At 53.7% G+C, this 21,146-nt stretch overlaps 1 protein-coding gene and 1 long non-coding RNA gene across 7 annotated transcripts in view; one reads left to right on the top strand and one right to left on the bottom strand.

Moving 5' to 3' along the window:
* GLIS1 (GLIS family zinc finger 1) overlaps window positions 1-21,146 on the bottom strand; it is a 226,600-nt gene that overhangs the window by 67,674 nt on the left and 137,780 nt on the right. For all 6 annotated transcript variants that reach the window (XM_082370805.1, XM_082370803.1, XM_082370806.1 and 3 more), the window contains one exon: window positions 16,016-16,898. In XM_082370805.1, coding sequence (XP_082226931.1) covers window positions 16,016-16,898 — 883 coding nt within the window. The remainder of the gene's footprint in view (window positions 1-16,015; window positions 16,899-21,146) is intronic.
* LOC309618455 lies at window positions 16,465-21,129 on the top strand. The gene is made up of 3 exons (XR_014238496.1): window positions 16,465-16,572; window positions 18,609-18,851; window positions 19,873-21,129. It is a non-coding gene; the product is annotated as an uncharacterized lncRNA (long non-coding RNA).

Raw genomic sequence — 21,146 nt, 5'->3', positions numbered from 1 at the left:
GCGCTCTGTTATCCCAGCAGGAGGAGGCATCCCAGCCTACTGGCCTGCTATCTCTTCTTGGAGACACAGGCAAGCGCAGTCAGGAGGGTGATGGCTCTCTCCAGTCCCCGCCCCCCATCCATCTCCCTGACCAGATCCTCCAGCCCCTTATGCTCTCAGGCCCACCTCTAGGCTGATGACACCCATCTCCTGTCTCAGGAGCCCCAGACTCCCACATCTCTAGCCCCCTGGGGCCCTCTGGCTGGCACCTCCCTACTCAGCACACCTGAAACCAGCTCACATCTTCCTCCCTCGTGCTGCCAGGGCTTGTACTCACGTCCACACAATGAATGCAGGCGGGAGAGTGGAGCACCAACCTGAGCTCCTCCTCTAACCCCACATTTAACAGGCTTCCCATCCCTTTCTGTCAACTGTCTCTCCTGAATATCTCTCAAATCCAATCATTTCTGTAGCTGCAGATGTGCCAGTTTGATTGGTTGCCCAGTTTCCCCATATTAAAGAATCCTTCAGTGTGGGAAGTGAAGGTGTGAATAGGGAGGATATTTATGCCTCCCACAAAGGAGGGGGGCAACCCCTGTCAACCTGGGTGCGGGGGACCCAAGACAGGCCTGGTCAGTGGGATGCCCTGCTACAGCTTTAGCCCTGGAGTGAGAGCACAGAGGCTGAGGACCCCAGTGTGGTGTCTGGATAGTCTGGTATCTGGAGAAGCAGGTCTAGGTTCCCTGCTTCTAGGCCCCTGGGGTCCTGGGATCCTGCCTGTCCTCAAAGCCTGCTCCTCTTTCCTTAGACAAATGGTCTGTGGTCACAGGGCCTGCCCATAAATTCTAGGGGGTGGGGAGGGAGGGGATGCAGGGCTCATTATGGCCAGAGCTGGTTTCTGCTGCTTATAAGTAAGAAACTTAGCAGGCAGCTGCTTCTCTCCCTTCTGCCACCACCCAGATCCAGGCTTCATTGCCTTACCTCTCGGCCCACGCTAGTGCCCTTTCTCACCTCCTCCATGATGTTATTCTGATCCCCCCCCCCACCCTACGTCCTGGCTGACAGATGCTCCCTCTACTAGGCCCCATCACCCCTGAGCACCCCTCAAGGCATGGATCATGGTGTTGCCCTCTTCTTTTTAAGATCTGCAGAGTCCACTAGGCTATGAGCTCCTTGAGCAAGGGGCTGAGTCTGCCCCAAGTAACAGACTGACCCGTGAAGTCTGTAGAGAGAGGCCACTTGCTATAGAAGTCAGCTCCCACTGAGTGGTCAGGGTCAAGTCACTTAACTTCTCTGAGCCTCAGTTTCCTCATCTGTAAAGTGAGAATAATGATGGCTACCTCAGAGGGCTGCTGTATGGACAGACTAAGAATATAACATAGACTATAAGACACAGGTGAGGTTCCTTCATTGTAAGTATTTACTTGGCCCTGGCTTTTCTCAAAGAACATTAGCAAAGTTATTTGTGAAAGCAAGGTCTATGGCTTTGTTCAGTGACTCTGTATCATCATCAGTCATTCGTACAGCCTTCCTCCAGCAATCAACTTGTGTGACTCTCACCAGGCCTCATAAAGATTTGATATCCAGACAAAACTGGCCCCAACACACAAGCTGGCTGCTCTTCTTCCTTTCCCAGACAATAAGAATTCTACAATTCAACAACTTGCCTTCTTTGCCTTGGCTTCCAGGAAGCTCCAGTAAATACAGGGTTCAATCTCAGTAACTAAGTGAGCTTAGGTTTTTCACATATTTATGTCCTTTTCTCTATGTCAGTTTAACTGCATATAGATCTCTTGTAGTAAATACCCGTGAATTCTTAATGAAAGACAAGAACTCAATGATCAGGAATAAGATGGACTAGAACAGAATGGGACATAGTAGAACATCACAGCAGGATTTTCCGGTGTTTCCTCCACTCACTCCTCTTCACAGAGGATGAAACTGAAGTCTAGAGAAGGGGAGGGGGAGGCAAGGCCTGGACTGCACCTCAAGTGCTCCCAGCCTCTGCAGGCCTTGCTTTTGGGCTGCCTTGTCCACCAGGCACAGCACACACAGTACACAAGAGTCCACAATACTTTTAGGAGCCCTTGAAAATGTTTGAATTTAATTTATAATCAGAAGAAAAAAGGAACTTTTAGGTCAAAGAAAATGTTTTAATACATAAAATTAATATGTTGTCCTTAAACCAATGCTGTCATAAAATGTAATTTTTAGTATTTTTTACAGAGGAAGAAGCTGAAGCCAGAAGTGCTGGGGTCAGCAAACGTCATGATGAGGCCCTGCTCGCTTTACCCACCTCACCAATGAGTCCGGGAAGCTTCTACTTCCCACCTGCTGGCTTCCAGGGGACCCAGGCCTCCTCCACACTTCCCTCTCTGACGGGATCCAAAGGGAGCGTTTTCATGAAGATTCTAGTGGGAAGTGGGGCCTTGCCAGGTGAATCTAATTTATACCCGGTAGTAAGCTCCTCAGAGAGCTCCTGAAAGCCCGAAACCACCTCCTGGCTGCGGGGTGGAGGCGTTTCCCCTGGCTGACTTTGCCAACCAGTTGTCAGGACAAACCTTCCTGGGTTCACAGTGTGGAGACAATGAAAGGGCTGGCGCTTGGAAGGCACGAGCCGCGAACTTCCTGACAGAGGTGTTGACTGCGGGCCGCAGACCCTCTGTTCTGCTTGGCTCAGGACCACCCCTCGTCTTCCCCAGCTCACGAGCTGGGCTCACTGTGGGGGCCACAGCAGGAGCAGAGCGGGCCTGACAAATACTACCATCCCACCTGGGGTACAAGCAGCAATGGAACTCAGAGGAGAGGGGCGGCAGGGGAATAGCCTGTCCTGGGCATCACCACTGACGCACCGTGTGACCCTGGGCACCCTTCACTGGTCACCTTGCCTCACCAGGTCCAAGTGTCCTCACTGGGAAGATGGGGCAATGGTTGTTGTGAGGATGACATGGGATGATGGGCAGTAAACAACCTCCAGCAGATGAAGCAGGATTATCATTCCCACTAAACAGAAGGAAATTGAGACCAGAACAAAGAAATAGTTTGCCTAGCCAACATCATGGTGAATAAGGGATCAGAACTGGATTCCAGAAGCCTTGACGGTAGGGTTCAGCTCTTCCTGAGGAGCGGTTATGCCTTCAGGCTTCCCTGGATTCGAATCTCGACTCCAACTCTTACTGGCTGTGGGACCTCCCCACATTCTCTCTCCTGCCCCGTGTACATAGTCATGGGCTGCAGAGGCCTCCATCCCGACTTGGTTCTCTCATCCGGCCTCAGGGATGGAGCCCCAGGTAACTGCCCCCGAAACCCCTCCCTTCCTCTGACCCCTGCACACCTCCCCTAACCTGTGAGGTCGCTGTCTCCCTGCACAAGAAGCCAGGGAAGTGGGGCAAAGTATGCCTTGGGCTCGTGGTGCTAATTCTGGATAAAGCAAACCCCACCCCCGACCAGTGTAGGTTAAGTGCAAGGATCCATGCAAAGTCCAGATTATGTGGGATTGTTTCTGAGGAGTTACAGTAACTAATTAAGATGTCTTGACAGGCATTCTCTGGGCTGAGCTCAGTGAAAACAGGGAGTGATCAGCTCATGATCAATTACAGAAAAACATGCTGACACAGAGGACAACCCGGAGCAGTGGGTGGCCGGGGATTGGAACCCCAGCACTTAACTTCTCTGAGCCTCAGTCTCCTCATCCATAAAATGGGACAGTAATGCCAACATCAAAAGATTCACTGAGAAAACAAAGGGCTTAATCTGCTATCTGGAGAAGAGCACATACCTAAAAAAGTGCCACTTTCCCTCCTTCCTCACACTTTAAAGTAGCTGCTTTGGGGTAGTTTAATCATTTCCTCTGCTGCATTCTTGGCTATAATAGTCCTTTTGTTGTCAATTAATGCAAAATTGTACTCTTACTCTATCTCTGTGCCCATGGTCATAAAAACAGGATCTGTGGAGACCGAATTAATGATAAACAGCTGCAGCAGCAGCAGCAGCTAATTACAGAGCTTCTACTCTGTGGAGGGCTTGATTGTAAATTTCTCTCCAAGCGTGGGAATGTGGACAAGAACTCCTCCTCTCTAGGCCTCAGTTTCCAAATCCACAAACAGGATTGAGCCAGATGGTTTCCAAGCTGACGGTTTCTAAGCTCTTGTCTGGGTCTGACATACCATGAGCTGGAGGACTTGGGGTGCAGACTCTCCTTTACCCTCATATTGCAGATCAAGGAGGGAGGGAAATCAAGGCGGGGATGGGGTAGGAGGAGTGAACTAACACTGTGCACCGGGTGCTTGGCTGGGCCCTCTGGGCACACTACCCATCTAGCCTAACCCAGAAATGCCCCTCAGACAGCAACCCATGCAGTCCTCACCATGGCCCTGTGAGTCTGCTGCAAAAACCTTCATTTTACAAGACAAGACTCCTGATTCTCAGCCTGGGCCCTCCCCAGCACACTCCATCACTTCTGCCCCACTGAGTCCGGCTCTTCCCCTTTTCACTCAATCACATTCATTCAGGAAACAGTTGTCAATCACATACTGTTCAAGACCTTGGAAACGTAACAGGGAACAAAACATAAAAGGATCTAGACTTTATGGAGCTTACAGTTGAGTGGAGGGAACAGATCAGAGACAAACACACAGTGTTGGGTAGTATGAGGGGCAGAGAGGGGATGAAGATATTACATTAGACAGGTGGTCAGGGAAGGCCTCCTGGAGGAGGTGACATGGACCTCCATGAAAGCCCTCCATGGGCCTGAGTGAAGGGAGGTGGGGCTGGAGCAAGAGAATTCTGGATGGAGGGAAGAGCCATGCAGAGCCTGAGGTGGGAATGAAGCTGGCATGTGTGAGGAACAGCCAGGAGCCAGTGTGGCTGGAGCAGAGCAAGAGAGGAGTGTGGAAGGAACTGAGGTCAGAGAGCTCAGCAGAGGCCCACACCTGCCCCTTCCTTGTCCTTCACCTCTTTCCTCCTCCCCTAGGGCCCTGCCAGGAATGTGGAAAGGTAACTGTCTGAGTTCAAAGGATCTTAGGGATTCTGGAGTCCTTTCATTTTATGGATGAGAAAACGGAGGCCCCATAGGGTCTGGTGACTCTCCCAGAGCCATAAGGCAGTCTGATGCAGAGCTGGGGAGGGAACCGAGCGCTGAGCCCTGGCCCACGCTGTCTCTACGCAGACTGCTGGAGTCAGGGTCAGGAAACCTAAGGGCTTGGGACTGATCAAAGTCCTTGTCACACACGTGAAGAAACTGAGGCCCAAGGCCAGGTGGCTGCGTGTGCATGAAGAAGGGGTGGGGGTGGGTAGAGGAACTGCAGACTCTTGTTGGTGCACACCCGTGTGGGCCTTTGCACAAGCCAGGCTTCCTCTGGGCCTAACACCCAAGGCAATCAATCAGCGTGCTTTTCTAATGCACGTGAGGAGCTGTGATGTCTGAAACCCACCGTTGATTACAACCTCCCTGGAGCCTGCTGGACAGTGCTGCCTGAACCCGATCCTGCTGGGAGGGAAGGTGATTCTGACACGTGTGGACTGCACAAGCTGCCAGCCATCTCCTCTGCGTGACCTCCAGGGGGTTGTCTCCCCACCCTGGGCCTCGAGTCCTCATTTGTCAAAAGGTGCTGCAGGGCTTGGGAGCAGCATCAGATGAGATTCCCTGGAGGGTTCTTCCCCAGTGTGAACACAACACAAGCCAGCGTTCTCCAGAATTTGGGAGGCAGTGATGGTACAGGTGGAGGCAATGCAAGTCAGCTGTCAACACGGGGCCTGGCACATAGCAGGTACTCAACAGACTTTGCGGCTCTGCACAGCGGGACGAGCACTGCACTGGAAGGCAAGGGACCTGAGCTTTGGTTCTTTTGCTCCGTGATCTCAATGAGCCAAACCCTCTCTACGTGCCTCAGTTCCCACAGCAGCAAACAGCAAAAGTGCAAACACAGGCATTCGGCCACCTCCTCTGGTCCTGGATGCCTGGGGAGAAGCAATGGGAGCAGGCAGTGGGGGGTGGGATCTTGGGGAAGTATTGGAGGCACAGCAGACTCATTTTTCTTCCTGGGGCCAAACTCTCTTGACTTCCAATTGCTATCATGTTCCTTGGCAACTAAACCTGGTCAGAGATGACCCCATAGGCCAAACTGCCTCCCCAAATGAGGGATTCAGCAGATTCTGCGGAGCACAGACTTGTGGTTAAATAGGGGTGCAGAAGGCAGCTGTGGGCAGTGGGAAGATGACAGAGCACGGAGCCATGGACAGGAGGTGGAGTCCCAGATGTGACACCCAGCCAGGTAGCTTCCCCTCCGTGGATTTCAGCGAGCCCATTATAAAACAGGGATCCTGCCACTGCCCTGTGCATTCCCTGAGCACAGGAACTACACCCATCAAAACTGCACCCCAGGGCCTGGTCATGGCCTGGGAAGCTACAAATGTTACTTTCAGCTCGAAAACCCTACTCTTTCTGGCTCAGTACAACAAAGAGGCTGGCTCATGGAACATCAGCTGAACACTCACAGGGCACTTGCCTTCCTCCATGCCCAGCAGAGACCGATATCCCCAAGAAACGCACAGCCCAGGAGTACCACGCTCTCTGCTCTCCGAGGCTCATGCTCCCAACGTGGCAGACTTATCAAGGGAGGCTTGGGGGGTACGTGCAGGAGGCAAGAGCAGGCCGCCCTCCATCAGGCGGCCACCTCCCAGCTGTTTGGAAATGGCCATTTGCAAGGCCATGAGTCTCAGTGATGGACTCTCATTTTATCATTACCCACGTCAGAAGAATGCATCTTGAGGGGGCAGCACTGCACAAGTCAGCGCTGTAATCACTTACAGACCACGGAGGCCCCAGTCCTGGCAGTGGAGGAAGATTTATTGTGGGGATGGACGGAAAACAAAGAACAGTTGTGCAAACTTTACGGAGCCACATTATGGGAAATGCCTTTCCCATTTCCCACTGGTAAATGTGCTGGATGCTGTTTCCAAAGGGGGACTGAGCTCCGGGACCCAATCACTGCGCCCGGCACGGCTCGCTGGGCTGAGCTGGCCTGGCCCGTGGTGCCCAGGCCTTGGCTGGCAGCCAGGTGCTGCTGTCTGCTCTGGTGGACCCGGGAAGAAGGCTCCTTCCTGGGCCTCTGTGTCCTCATCTGCCTACTGCTGCTCCCCCTCGCACGCACCCACCACACGACCAACATTCTAAAAGTTAATGCTGATCGTGTCACTCTCCTGCTCAGAACCCTTCCACCACTCTCTCCCTTGCCCTCAGGACAGAGTCCCAGCTCTTCATACTGGACTTCAAGGCCCTTTAAGGTTCAATTCCAGCTGCCATTTCTACTCCCAGCCCCCATGCACGGAACGCACTCCCAGCACAAGAGGCTACCTATGCTCCCCTCAAGGGCCAAGACTGTCACATCTTTTGCATATGCTGTTCCCTTTCCTTGAAATGCCTTTCCTCATGGTCTGCACCTGGAAAGCTCCTACCCTCCCTTCAAAGCCCAGCTCTCACGACATCCTGGGGGAAGCCTTCTCCCTCCTCTGTGCCTCTGCAGCATGTGGTTAATTCCTTCGGCACCAGACCATTCCTCATTTGATGCTGCGCCTCCTGCTTCTAGCACCAAACCTGGCACAGTATGGGTGTCAATAAAGCTGTGTTGAAAAGGTGGCAGAAGTGAGTGGGGAGACAGCACAGCTGAGCCCAGGGCACTCTCCCGAGGGAGGGGAACAGGTAAGCTGAGTGTCCCCTGGGTCTTGGAGAGGACTGAGGCCATAGCGCTGGTGTGGCCCATCACCCCTTTAACGGATGAGGTCGGTCACTGCAGCAGGCCAAGCGAGGCGCGTGAAGTCGGCTCAGATAACCCATCTGCCATCCTGTGGAGACAGAGCCTATTAATGCTCAATCACGAAGTTTACCATTTCCAGGATGTCCCTCTTAGAAAACATGTTCTGGACACTTTCTTCAAGTCACTGTTGATTTTATCTGACTTTCTCAGTCCAATAAGAGAATCATTTCAATTCCATTTACATTAAATTCAAAAGCTTTCTCTCCTTTTATTATTTTAAATTCAATTCAGAGGGCTGTGTTTTTTTATCCTTAATTTTTTTCATATTCCATAAAGCAGTGTGGAGTTCACAAAACTTGGCCAGTGTTCCTGTACCCTCAAGTTTGGTGCTCCCAGGAATTCTCATCTCTATGAGAGCTTGGGTTTGATGACTCAAAAAAAAAAAAAAAAAGGAACAAGGGCTCCTGTTTTCAAGCATGGAGTATTTTGCCAGGCATGAGATAAGTGCTCCATATACATGATCTCATTTAATTCTCACAACACTCTCCCTTTTACACAGACAGGAAACTGAGGCTCAAAGAGGCCACGTGACTTGTTTGAGGTCTCACGGCTGGTTAAGGGTCAGAGCAGAAATTTGAACCCCAACAGTTATCCTATACCTTTAGCCATTGGTCCACCCTGGCTCACCAATTTCTGGCTCAGAATTCAAATAAGATGGAGGGCGGGGAGTCAGGGATGGAGATGAGGTAGGGCTGGGGATGGGGAAGTGAATGGGAGTAGGAGGGATGGGGGATAGAGGTGGAAGAGAGAGGGGGGAGGTATGGGGGCGCTGTGGAGCAGAGAAGGAGGAAGCTGGAAGAGCTGCAGACAGAGGCCTAAAGGCCAAGCACTGCATTTGGGGAGCATGTGGCTAAAAGATTCTGTGCCGGATGGGAAACCCATCTGGGAGGGACACGCCTATGAGGGTGATTGTGTACTCTGGGGCCGGGTTACGGGCAGGAGCACTGGACCGGGAGTTGGGGACTCAACTTGATCCCCTCTGCAGAGCCCTCTGCAGTTTGTGGACCACAGGTGTCCACCCCTCACAGAGACTCTTCTGGGGTGAGCATCAGAAGCCCTATTTTACAGATACATTAACGGAGGCTCAGGAGTGAAGTGACTTGTCCAAGGTGGCACAGTCAGTGAGCAGCAAAGCTGGGATGAGTCTCCAGCTCCACCTGTCTCCTTCCTCTCCTCTTTCCCAGGCAAGTCTTTTCCATCTGCGGCCTCAGTTTCCCGCTCTGTACAGTGATGAGAGGGGGCCCTCAGGGCTCTGAGTTGAATGCAAAGCTGGAGTTTCCAGAAAGCCTCTCCTTATGAAGGTCCCTGAGTTTGATTTTTAAAAACTGGAGGAGATAGGAAGGCATCCAGTGTAAGCCAAGATCTGTGGAGCTGGAACCTTGGCTTCAAGAGGAGAAAGGGCATTAGCATCTGCTGGGCACCCAAGGAACACAGAGTGCTAGGCATTAATCCCATTTCACAGTTCAGGAAACTGAGGCTCAGCATAGCCAAGGGACCCATCCAAGGTCACATCCATGGCAGAGCTGGGACTTACAACAGCCTTTTCTGTTCCTTTAGGGACACTCATGCCTGCATGGCTCCTATGCTTTTTAGACCCTCCCTCTTCTCCTTTCCTAATGCAAACTGCCCAGAGCAGTCAGACCATTTGTTGTGCACTCACTGTGTGCCAGGCAGTACGCAACAGCTCATGTATAGTACCTCATCGAAGCCTCACAACAGTTCTACTCCCTCCACTTTACAGGTAAGAAAACAGAGGCTTACAGAAATCAAGTTACTTGCACACAATCATAGGCTGCTAGGTAGCAAAGCCAGGTTTCAAATGAAGGCTTTCTTGCAGGAAAACTTCAAGCACCAGATTAGGGATGGATGTGACCATCTTTAAGGTCCCTCCATTCTTGTGACTTTATGGGAAATTGCTCTGGAGGGCAGTGTCTGGGCAACCTCACACAGTGTCGGAGCAGAGAGGGCAGATGGCCACTAGGGCAGAGCCTCTGTACTAGGGAGCAGACTCAACTCCTCTGCCTCCAAGGCTAGGCCAGGTGCCAAAGAGCATGTGGTCCCCAAGACACTCAGCCATACCAGGAGCACTGTTATAAATGGGGCAACATGTGCTGGGAGGGCAGGACACACGGAGAAAAGGGGTGCCGAGGAGGGGACACTGGACTGGGTTGTGCAGGATGGTTAGGAGTTTGCTGGGTTGGGAAAGGCATTCCAGGCAGAAGTATCAGCAAAAGCCAAGGCCCAGAGGAGGGACTTCAGTAAGGGTTGTCAACGAGGGCGTATCTGGATGCAAACTAGATGGCTGCCTTTGCTCAAAAAGGTTTTCCTACCCAGACCCTCCCGCCCCCCACCCCCAGAACGAGGTGCAGCTCAGGCCCGTTTCCAAAGTGGGTGGGCTTGACCTGGTTGGAACAGCTTGGCCTCTATGGGCTCATGTACAGCAGGCTCCTCCAGGGCAAGGGGTTTAAAACCATATTCAATTTTGCAGCCTTTTAATCTTACCAGAAACCCCAGCCTCCAGAAAGGGAGACTGTTTTCAGGTGACTTATTTATTTTTAAAAAGGTAAAATGTCTTATTCTTCATCCCATGAGTGCTCTCTCCTCTCATATAGGACAAAAGACCCATCATGTCAGCAGGGCAGGGACCTGCAGGCTCTCAAGATGATGGGGCGCTGGCTTGGGAAAAGTAGTTAAATGCAGACGTCTATCTGCTTCCCTGCTCCATCAGGGCTCCACAGGGCCAGGCTGGCTTTGATTCCCTTCTGTGACCCCACGGCCCACCAGGGCCTGGCACACAGGAGGTGCTCAGTGTCAGCTTGCCGAATAAGTTTCAGATCTGGATATTCTCTCGATATTTGCAAGCAGACTGATGATTCTCTGCCTGGGAGGTGACTTGGGGTCATGGCTAGCACACAGTCTTTGGAGTCAGGCTGAGACCTGGGTTCAAATTTGACCCCATGATGCACTTGGGGCCTGAACTTGGGCATGAACTGGACTATCCTTTCCCCATCTGTAAAATGGGGATAATTTCAGTCTCCAGGAATGTTCTGAGTGCTGAGATCACACATGTGTGGAAGCCCTCAATACTGAAAAACACCCAATGAGTATTTCAATAATGTTCCTGTCCCCCTTGACTGACTCAAACAAGCTTAAGCAGCCAGGCTCAAATCCTCAGCTCCTGGCTTCCCTCCCTCCCTCCATCATCCAGCAATGAGATGGCAAGATTCAAGGGCAGAATCCTCCCCATGGCGCTAGAAGTCTCACATCACATCATCTTCGTCTCTGGACCCCCGAATCCTGGCGCACAGGAGAGGCTGCTGCCCCTCCAGTGAGGCAAGTGTCTCAAGGGGAGGATTCTTCCCTCAGTTGAGGGTCACTTTCCCACAGTCTAACTTCCCCAACGTTTGGTTACCGGCCCCTTCAGGAAACCCCCTGCCCACTGAAGCTGCCCCATTTGCTGTGCCATCCTGGACCCCCATCCTCTCAGGGCCTGTCTTCCCCATGCCCTGTCCCTACGTGATGAGGATGGACTGGTAAAGCTCAGACACCTCGAACTCCCGGATAATTCCCTGGGATGAGGCTGAGATGTTGAGATGAGTCAGGGGTGTCAGCTGCCCTGGGAATGTGCCCAACCCACTAGGCTGCTCTCAGGACATGGGGGCCGGAAGGAGCAGATGCCCTGGGACCCCACACACTGTGATGTGAGACACACAGAGGACTCTACTCTGCTGAATAGAGAAGCTGGGCAAAGGCAGGTGGTAGAGGGCAGTGTGGCCTGTGGAATGGTCTAGGCAGCTGTGCCCGGTGATACAGAGCAGGCCATTGCGTCTCTGAATGTCAGTTTCTTCTTCTGTAAAATGGGCATGGTAATCCCTGGCTGGAGAGAGACTGTCTCAGAATATATTAGGTCTCTTCTCCCTCAGGACTTCCCATAAGATGCCATCCCGGACCCCCTGTCAAGCCTCTCTCTGAGGTATATCCCTGGTCCCAGGTCCAGTGGCACCTAGGACAGACTGGGCGGGGTAAGGGATGGGGACCAATGGTCAGTGCGGCCGCAGCTGCCAGAGGAACCCGGGCAGGATGTTAAGTCCAGCCTCAAGGCTCCAGCTGTGCATCAGAACTTGGAGGGCAGGGACTAGAGCCTCCTCCCTGTGCCTCTGCCCTGGCTCCGCCTTCTTACCCCGAACAGCCACTGTCTGGCACCGAGCAGGGGCTCTGCATCGCTGGCAGACACTTGACCACAAGGCCACCAGCACATGTGATAGCCCTGCCCACCTCACCAACAGCAGAGGCTGCAGCAGTTAGCTGACCTCAAGTCCAGGTTCCACTCCTGACTGGCTCTTTTGAGCCTCAGGTTCCTCATTTGTAAAATAGCTGTCAAAGATCCTGTCCTAACTCCTAGGGCTAATGTATGAATCTCCTAAGACCATCAGTGTGAAGAGTGTGATTGGGGAAGATGAGAATTAACTAAGCAGTTCCCTATGTCATCTCTTTTAATCCTAATAACGACAGTCCTAAAAGGTAGGTACTATTATCACCCCGTTTTACAATTGAGTATGCTATGGTTCAGAAAGGTTAAGTCACCTGCCTGAGGTCACACAGCTGGTAAGTGGCAGGGCCCGAGGTCGGTGTGACTCCAGACTTGGGCTTTCACCTGCCTCTTACACCTTCATGCTGCGCTCAGAGCTTTGGTCAAGCTCTTCACAAAAGTCAGGGGTTGTTGTCATGATTATTTCATAAAACCCAAGGTTATGAGAAGTTTTCCTCTTTCTCCTCTGCCTATCTTTTTCTTGATGTGGAGAAATGCAAACTCAGAGTCTGCTAATTTCTGCAGTCTCAGACAATCAGAATTCCAACCGTCTGAGAGAGCCAACCTAAGAAAGCAAGAAAGTAATCTTTTCAAAGTTAACGTCTTCGAGGCGTCGCGTCAGTATTTGGGTTGGACGTAACCTTGCTATCGTAACACAGATGAAACCCCAAATATAATAAGGCTAAGACAACTCCGACAACGTAAGAAACATAACAGGATATTGCAAAGAGATTAAGGAGCTTCCGCTGGACAGCGTGGAAGGGCCGTGGAAAGGGCAGGGTGGGGGGCGGGCAGTGCACCCTGGGGGCCAGTGAGGCGAGTCCTGAGTCCCTGGCTGAGCCTGAGGATGAACGGCCTGGGCAGAGGGGAGCTGGGCTCCTCCAGGCACCTCTAGGCCCGCCCGGTGCGGGAGCAGAGGTTCCGCAGGCTAAATGTGAACCAGCTGCAAGGATGGGAGTGTTACAGTTGGACGGGGCGGGGAAGGCTTACCTCATGAAAGAACTGTGGAAACGGCTGCTGGAAAGATAATAAAAGGATTAACTGCTATTTTAGTGGGCCATTTACTCTGCAATCAAAGTGTCTCATCTATTTCCTGTTCTCCAGAGGCTCCGGGTCCAAAATTCCTTTGTCTATTACAGCACATGGTAGCAGAGGCCTGTCATGAGAAATTAATAATTTTACAGGGAAGGGAGATTGTATTTATCTGGGGTGCGGGTTAGGGCCCGCCCCTTCCCCTGGGTTACCTACTGCACCAGCCTCGCAGGAAGCGGGAGCACTCCCACTGCGGGCAGGGCGGAGCTCAGAGATCTCTGCTACTATCTCCAGAGGATGGCACCCAGCAGGGCTGGTACCTGGACCCCAGAGAATAATCAGTTTAACAGGAGAAGATATACACAAACAAGAGCATCACGGCTTAGAAAGATGTGAGTTCAACTTCCACTCCAATGGTTACTAGCCGTGTAACCCTGGGCAAGTTACTTTTATCGTTGTTATCAATACTATTATTACTATCATGATTATTAGCCTCTATTATTATTGTTACTATGGTTTGTCTCTAACTAGCTGTGTGGCCTGGGGTAAATTATGCAGTCTCTCTGAGCCTCAGTTCCCTCATCTGTAAAATGGGGATTAATAGTATCTGCCCCATAGGGTTGTTGTGAGGACCACATGGAGTATGAGGACCATGGGCTTAGAATAGCCCCCGCACACAGTCAGCACTCAGGAGCTGCTTGCTGGTGTTATTACCATAATCCTAAACCCCCTAAGAGGCAAGATGAAGTGTTCTCACAGCAGTAGGTGGAAGGCCAGCTGGACCCTACTGAACCTTTGTTTCTTCATCTATAAAAACCCTTGGTTTTACAGGACTCTTGTAAAGATTAAACGCAACCATAGGTAAGTATAGACATGGCTTGAACATCATCTCCTGCATGAAGCCCTTCTAGATCTCTCCTCCCTGGGCCGATGCAAACTCCATCCCAGACGCTGCCACTCATCTCCACACCCATCTCCCACGCATCTCTGACTGTGAGTGCCCTCAGGCAAAGATCTTGGCAGGTCCAGGTCTGTCTCCAGAGCCAGGTGTAAGCCAGTGTTCTGTGGAATCTGCTGAACCAAAAGAGATTCTGGCAGGCTGGCCCCAGAGAAGAAACCTACAGAGAGATCCTGAGACTGCTCTGAGTGATTTGAGCCTCTGTGACCCACTCACTGGGCATCAATTTCCCAACCTGGAAAATGGACAGGGAAGGCCTAGATCATCTCCAAGGTCCCTCATGTCTAACACAGAAACTCATGGATGCTGTGATTCTACACGGGAGCTGGAGTGCGAGAAGGCCACTGACCACGCCACACGAGGGTTCAGGCCAGGCAGCCTCTTCGAGGACCCTGCGTACACCACTGGGATCACCCCAGGAGAGAAGACACGAAGGAGAACTGTAGCCCGGCAGCTGTCAACTGCAGGATCTCAGAGAGAGACAGGACTGTCTGCGGTCCAGGAGCCTTACCCTGCGATGTCCGCTGGGCATCTCTTTCCAGGCAGGGGCGTGCCCTCTCACAAGGCACGTGCCACAACACCCCAAAGGAACAGGGGCGTCGCCAGGAACCGGCCCAGCCACCAGTTCTCCCTCCAGCACACTCTCGGCCCAAAGACACACGATACAGTCAGCTTCTCAGCCTGCTCACTCCAGCCTCTCCCCCCGATCCCAGCACGCCAACCCTGACCCTCACTTGTCTGCAAAGTGAATTCCTTCTCCTACTCAAGACCCAGCCTCCTCAAAGCTGAATAAGTTGGTCCAGTGGGTGCCCAGCTCACAGCTCCACAAGCAGATGCGCCCCAAGGGCGAACAGCTAGTCCCAGGAGGATGGAGTTTATGCTGCTGGTTGCCCCTCCCTGGTCCTGCAAATGTTGCCCTGCACTTTGAGCAGGGACAGAGGTGCACCTCTCCCCGAGCTGCACCCCTTCCCAGACTGAGTTCTCCATGAGGCAGGGCCCAGTGACAGCACACAAGTGTTGGAAGAACTCAACTTTGGCTACAACACTGGCCCTGAAGACCAGACACACTGCTTCCTTCCTCTGCCTTACCCAAGCCCCAGCAGCTGGGAAGACACAGCTGGGCCTTGGTGGCTCCATCAGCCCTTCCAATCCCAGGCAGGCGCCTGTCCTGGTGGGCTGGCTGGGCCTTGTGGGTAGGCACAGTGGCTTGGCTAAAGATATCAGGGACTAAGACTACATTTCTAACCTCTGATACGGATTTCCACCGCAGTGAGAGCAGAACATGCAAATGACCACTTAGAAGGGCTGGAGGCCTGGGTGCCTATATTTTGTGTGTGTGCGTGTGTGTGTGTGTGTGTCTCCCTGAAAAGCTTAGTTTCAGCCTCAGCCAGAACACTGCAGGTGCTATCCAGGGCCTTATCTGCTAACCCTTGGCCTTACCCCAAAGCCTGCCCTGGGTACCCACAGCTCTGAAGCCAGACGCCTGTGAGGACCCGGTGCTCTCTGGAGGAAATCAAGCCTGTGGCTGCTCCAGGAGGCCCCAGAGCCTCCCTGGGAAGGGCTCCGGGTGAAGAGCCAGTGCTGGGGGAGAGCGTACTCTCCATGACTCACCTGGCCGTCGGCAGGTGTGACACTGAGCATTTGTACGTAAGAGAGAAGGCTGGCCGAGCCGCTTTGACCTCAGAGCACGTGTGTCACCACCTGAACGAGTGTGTGTGACACCAGGCCGTGGAGGGTGGAGGATGGGGTACCTGGCCCTCCACCAAGGTTCCCAGTGACAGGGCACTGACCACTGTGACCAGTGGCCACAGCCCAGCCAGCCCCCAGGGTGAGGAGCCTAGGCAGGGCTCTCCCAGGGCAGTGAGGTGGGTGCTGCCCTGCTGGGGGCGGCGGGGGCACAGCCCGGCGGCCGTGGGAACTCACCATGCACTTGTTGGGCTTCTCGCCCGAGTGCACCCTCATGTGGATGAGCAGCTTGTAGCGGGCATTGAAGGGCTTGTAGCGGCGCACGCACCCCGCCCAGAAGCAGGTGAAGTCCTCGCCCTTGCGCTGGTCAATGTGGCTCTTCTCAATGTGCCGCACCAGCTCCTCCTGCTGCTCGTAGGCTGCACAGCAGTCCACCCAACGGCACGCCTGCCGCCCAGCCACGCCCCTGCCCGCCAGGCCCAGCCCCAGGCCTCCAAGGCCCGGGCCAGGCGGCAGCTGAGACAGTGGGTAGGGGGGCGGCAGGCCCTGCTGGTGAGGCCCGAAGAGCTCTGAGAACTCGTCCGCGGGCTCCTGCTTCAGGAAGCCGGCCTTCCGGCAGGCTTCCAGTTGCAAACTGCCCTCGTGGCTCTCGGTGGACGCAGGGCTGGGCCGGGCCCTCTTGGGAGGGCCCCCCGGGTCTCCCGGCAGAGGGGGGCTCCGGAGTCCATTTACGCAGGTGACCAGAGCTGTCTGGGAGGAGCGGATGATGGAGGTGATGTCGGAGGAGGCGCAGGGTGAGGCGGAGGCTGAGGAGGCGGGGGGCAGGCCCAAGAGGCAGCAGCGCTTCAGGCTACCCTCGGGCGGGTGGGCCTCAGGTGGGGGGCCCAGGCCAGAGCTGGGTTCACTGCCCAGAAGGTAGCAGGAAGGTGCGGGGTTGGCGAGGCCTCGGCCCGAGAGGTCCAGGTCTGTGTGCAGGCCCGTGGCTGGCGGGGCCCGGCAGTGGGCAGACACGGGTGCGCGAGCTTCCGTCATGGCCCGGTAGTCAGGCAGGGACTCCTGCTTGATGTGCTGTGTGGCCGGGAGGCCTCCGTTCACATAGGTGGCCTGGGGCCTGGGCGACCTGGAAGACAGTGCACAGGGGTCATGAGAGGGTGGGCACTCCACAGTGGGGAGGTCCGGGCAGGGGACAGTGGCGAGCCTGACGACCGAGGGGCGGAGAAGCCCAGAGCAAGAGAGGGAGGCTGAGGGCTGGCAGCAGACAGACCAGGACTGGTTGCCCGGTCAGCAGGGAAGAATGTGGAGGGAGAAGGGGAGAGAGAGGAAGAGGAGGGGGCTGGGGAGAGGTTCAAGGAGGCAGGAGGTCTGAAAGCATGAATGTGCCGAGGAGGATGCCCGAAAGGAGCGCATTTCATCCTTTTATTAACTCCAGACCACCCTCTCCAGCCCAAGCACTGAGGCCTCCCTGGGTCTGCCCTGTCCCCCTCCCCGTGACCTTCTAGTGACTTCTGGAGGAAGAAGGCTGAGGATGGCTCTTTGAGGGACACCAGGTCCAGTTTGTTTTAAATTCTGCTTACTTGTCCCTTAAATCTCTCTTGATTCTTGTAATCTTTCTTAATTTCTCAAAATGTGATGTTTTGCCCCAAGTAATCTGTTCTTTCCACTGTGAACATCAGCGGGTGGGGTTTGAATCACAGTCACAGTGAGGGGTCATCCTAGGAAAAACTGAGGAAAAGTTTCTTGGGGGGAATGTCCAGAATTTCAAGGTCATGAATGTACAAAATGAAGCTGTAGGCAGGCAGGCCAGGTGCGGCAGCAAGAGACCTGGGTTAACATCTCTTAACCCTCAGGTCTCAGCCACTCGCAGCTCAGCGAACCTTACATAGCAAGGTGCTCTGGGCCTCTCCCTGTAGCCCAGCGTCGAATGGTTCTCCTGAGGGTGAGGATGGTGATGGGCAGGGCCCAGCTGGCCAAGATGCTATCATCATCACACATGCGGTACATGCATTCCTGGAGGGGGCCTCTCCCAAATGTGGGACAAGTAAGTGCAGGAAGAGATATCAGGGCCTGCCGGTCATCAGAGGGCTCTGAGAAGGAGAGAGACCAGCAAGGTGACACTGGGCTCAGGGTCCGAGAAGCCCCAGGAGCTGGCTGGGCAGAGCAGGAGGCCTGCTTATGTGCCCAAAGTCTGACTAGGATACCCCATGCACCCTCACACCTGTCCCCAACCGAGCCTCAGTCTTCTCACCTGTGAAATAAGGACTAACCCTCCCAACCTCAGAGGGAGGCTGCCAGGATCAAGGGAGGAAACAGATGCTGTGACAGCCCTCTGGGAAGAGGACAGCAGGGTGAATGGTGCAATCAGCACTGCCATCATTAACACTGCCGTCCTGGGGCTCTTTGCAGCCGGGGGTTGTGGCGCCATCACCTGTCCCTCTGCTTCCCAGCGTGGCCCTGTAGCCCCAGCCCTTCCCTCTCGGGCTCCCTGCAGCTGTGGCATCCTCCGCTCCAGCCCTGAGGTGGAAGGGAGGGGACAGGACAGGGGAGAAGGAAAGTCAGAGCCCGGAGCCGTCCGAGAGCACCGGCTCCAAACCCCATCGCTACCAAGAGGGCACAGGGCTCACTGCAGTCACAAGCAGCAAACCAGCAGCAGGGCTGGGACCAGAACCCAGGCTCCCCTTCTCCCTCCGGGGTGTAGAGCTCTCCTGTGTAGACCTAACCTGAAGTGCTCCCTGGATAGGAGGTTGGGGGAGGGGCTCTTCTTCTGTTTGGTTCTCAACTACACTTGAACAATTCTCTGCCTCACTCACCAGAGACCTCTCTTCCCTCCCAGGAACTCTGCTGTCCAGAGCACGGTCACCAGCTGGAATCAGAAGGAGCAAACACATACCCCTCCATCTCCAGGGCTGGGGATCCTGGGCCCACCATTGCCAGCAGAAAGCTCCGAGTGGCTTAAAGATCGGATTTGAAGTTGTGACTTTGTGGAGCTTTAAAAAAAATAAGTGCACAGCTGTTCCTTGCGTGGTCATGATCCTGGGCCTGGCAGAGGTGGGCACAGGTGGGGAAGGGCAGCCAGGTAAGCATCTGTTTGAAGCAACTGCTTTAACAACAGTGCCAGCTTAAAGCAACCAACACCAGAAGAGAACAGCTGTGGTGTTCTGTGACTGAAGTTAGCCGAATAATCAACAGCAAAACCTCGAATGGCATCAGGCAGGGAGGGGGCAGCTCAGGCCTTAGGGTTTCCTGGCTCCGAATGCCAGCTAAGGCAGCCCCTCCCCTTGCCCTCAGTGTCCCTGTGAGGCTGGGCAGTGGTTCTGGCCCTGCTCTGCCGCTGAGCCCTGTACACCCCAGGCAAATCCCATCACATCTCTAGAAATTGTGAGTGTGGTCCCTAGAAAAAGTGGACAACACCAGGCGCTTTCCCAGGGGCCGTCTCATGAATCCTAACAGTGTAACGGTGCACGGTAGCTGAAGGCATGGCCAAGTTCTTCAAGGGAGAGACTACTATCTGTTTGACACTTTTGAAAACTGAAGCAACTTGCCCAAGCCCTCAGAGGCAGGCAGTGATAGAGCAGGAATGTGAACCTGGATCTGTTTGAATCAGAGGGAGCCGCATGAACGGAGAGACCCCAAACACAAGGCAATCTGGTGGGAGGGAGAAGGCACAGGATCCAACTGGGTATGGGATAGGGGCTGGGGCCCTCTTTTTCTTTAGGAAAATGAGGGAGTTTGGGAGAGCCAGATCAGCAGCAGAGGTGGCAGCAACTCAGACTGAGGCTGGCATAGGGTTCTGGGTACAGACTCTCCTGTGCCCTGTCAAATGACATTCAAAAGACAAATGATGTTTCTGATCATCTCTACCAAAACAGAAAAGAAAACAAAATCCACTTCCTTAGCTTTCACTAGGTTAGTGTAGCTTCTGCCATGAGATAGAAAGAATTTCACTGGAGAAACTGGATGCTGCCAGGGGGGCCTCAGTGAATAATCAAGCAGATAAATGCATTTGACTGTCACCAAACAATGCACAGCTCCAGGTCTAAAAGATGCTTGCTTAACTCCTCATCATGTACTTAATTGTGTCCCCCTAAAATTCACAGGTTGAAGTCCTAAACCCCATTGTGACTGGATTTGGAGGTAGGGCCTTCAGGGAGGTAATTAAGGTTAAATGAGGTCATAGGGTGGGGCCCTGATCCAACCAGACTGGAGTCCTTGTAAGAAGAAAAGACACCAGGGGTGTGCACACCGAGAAAAGACCATGTGAGGACACAGCGAGTGAGAAGGTGGCCATCTGCAAGCCAAGGAGAGAGCTCTCAGGAGAAACCAAACCTGCAGACACCCTGATCTTGGACTTCCAACTTCCCTGTGAGGAAATAAATGTCTGTTGTTTAAGCCACCCAACCTGAGGTGTTTTGTTATGGCAGCCCAAGCAGACTAACACACTCCTGTAAATCAGAAGTCTCACTAATACCAAAGAAAGCCACAGGGAATCTACATTCTCAAAGAAAAATGGTTCCATGTGGGAAGAATAAGCATCCTGCTAATTAGTAATATCTCCCACCACGGAGCTCCCACTGGAAAGTAAACTCTGTCGGGGAGATCTCTGCTTCCTTCACCAAGGCACCCACCCCTGATAAATGACTGGTGAAGGAAGCAATTGCAAGCAACCAGTTGCAGGCAACTGGGCCAGTTTTTAGACTCTGTGATCTGTGAGACAGGCCCCAGGCCAGCAGCCCCAGGCACTGGCTCAGGGCCCTAGGGCTGAGCAGGTGGGTGCAGAGGCCTGTCTGTCTGCCTGTCAGCAAACCAGAGGGCACAGAGGCATGGCTTGGATCCTGGGAGAAGCCGCAGGAGGCAGAGTTCAGCCCCATATGCAATCTGGCAGAACATCTGTCCAGAGGTGAACATCACTGGTAATGTGCCAGCACTGAATGATGGTTACCTGGCAGAGTTCTATGGGGTGATGGCTTCCTGGGGCAGGAGACGCCTGGGTGGAGGAACCCCTCTAGGCTCTCGGAGCAGTCCAGGGTTCATCACTACAGCATGCGTGAACCCTGAGCTGGGTCTTCCCTCCCCAACCTCTTCCCCCCATCCTCTGAATCTTTTTCTTCTTCTGAAATGACTGATTCTCTGTAAAGTCAGCTCAGCTTCTGCAACAGGGAAACACACCTCAATAAAGCCACTCCTGTCTCTCATGGGGCCTTGCAATGCTGAGGTCCAGAGCCTAGACTAGGCGGCCATCCATGTGCTACTGGGCTCCGGCTGGTCTCTGGCCCTCCTGTGCCTCAGTTTCCCTGTGTGTCCCACGAGCCAGGCAGACCAGGTGAGGTCTGGAGGCCCTAGGTCTGTGGCTTCCAGCTACCGTCCACAGAAG

This window comes from Balaenoptera borealis, assembly GCF_965194805.1.
Source record: "Balaenoptera borealis genome assembly, chromosome: 1".
NCBI classification, from domain to species: domain Eukaryota; kingdom Metazoa; phylum Chordata; class Mammalia; order Artiodactyla; family Balaenopteridae; genus Balaenoptera; species Balaenoptera borealis.
The sequence above is the reverse complement of the archived record's forward strand: the minus strand, read 5'-3'. Positions and strand labels throughout refer to the sequence as shown.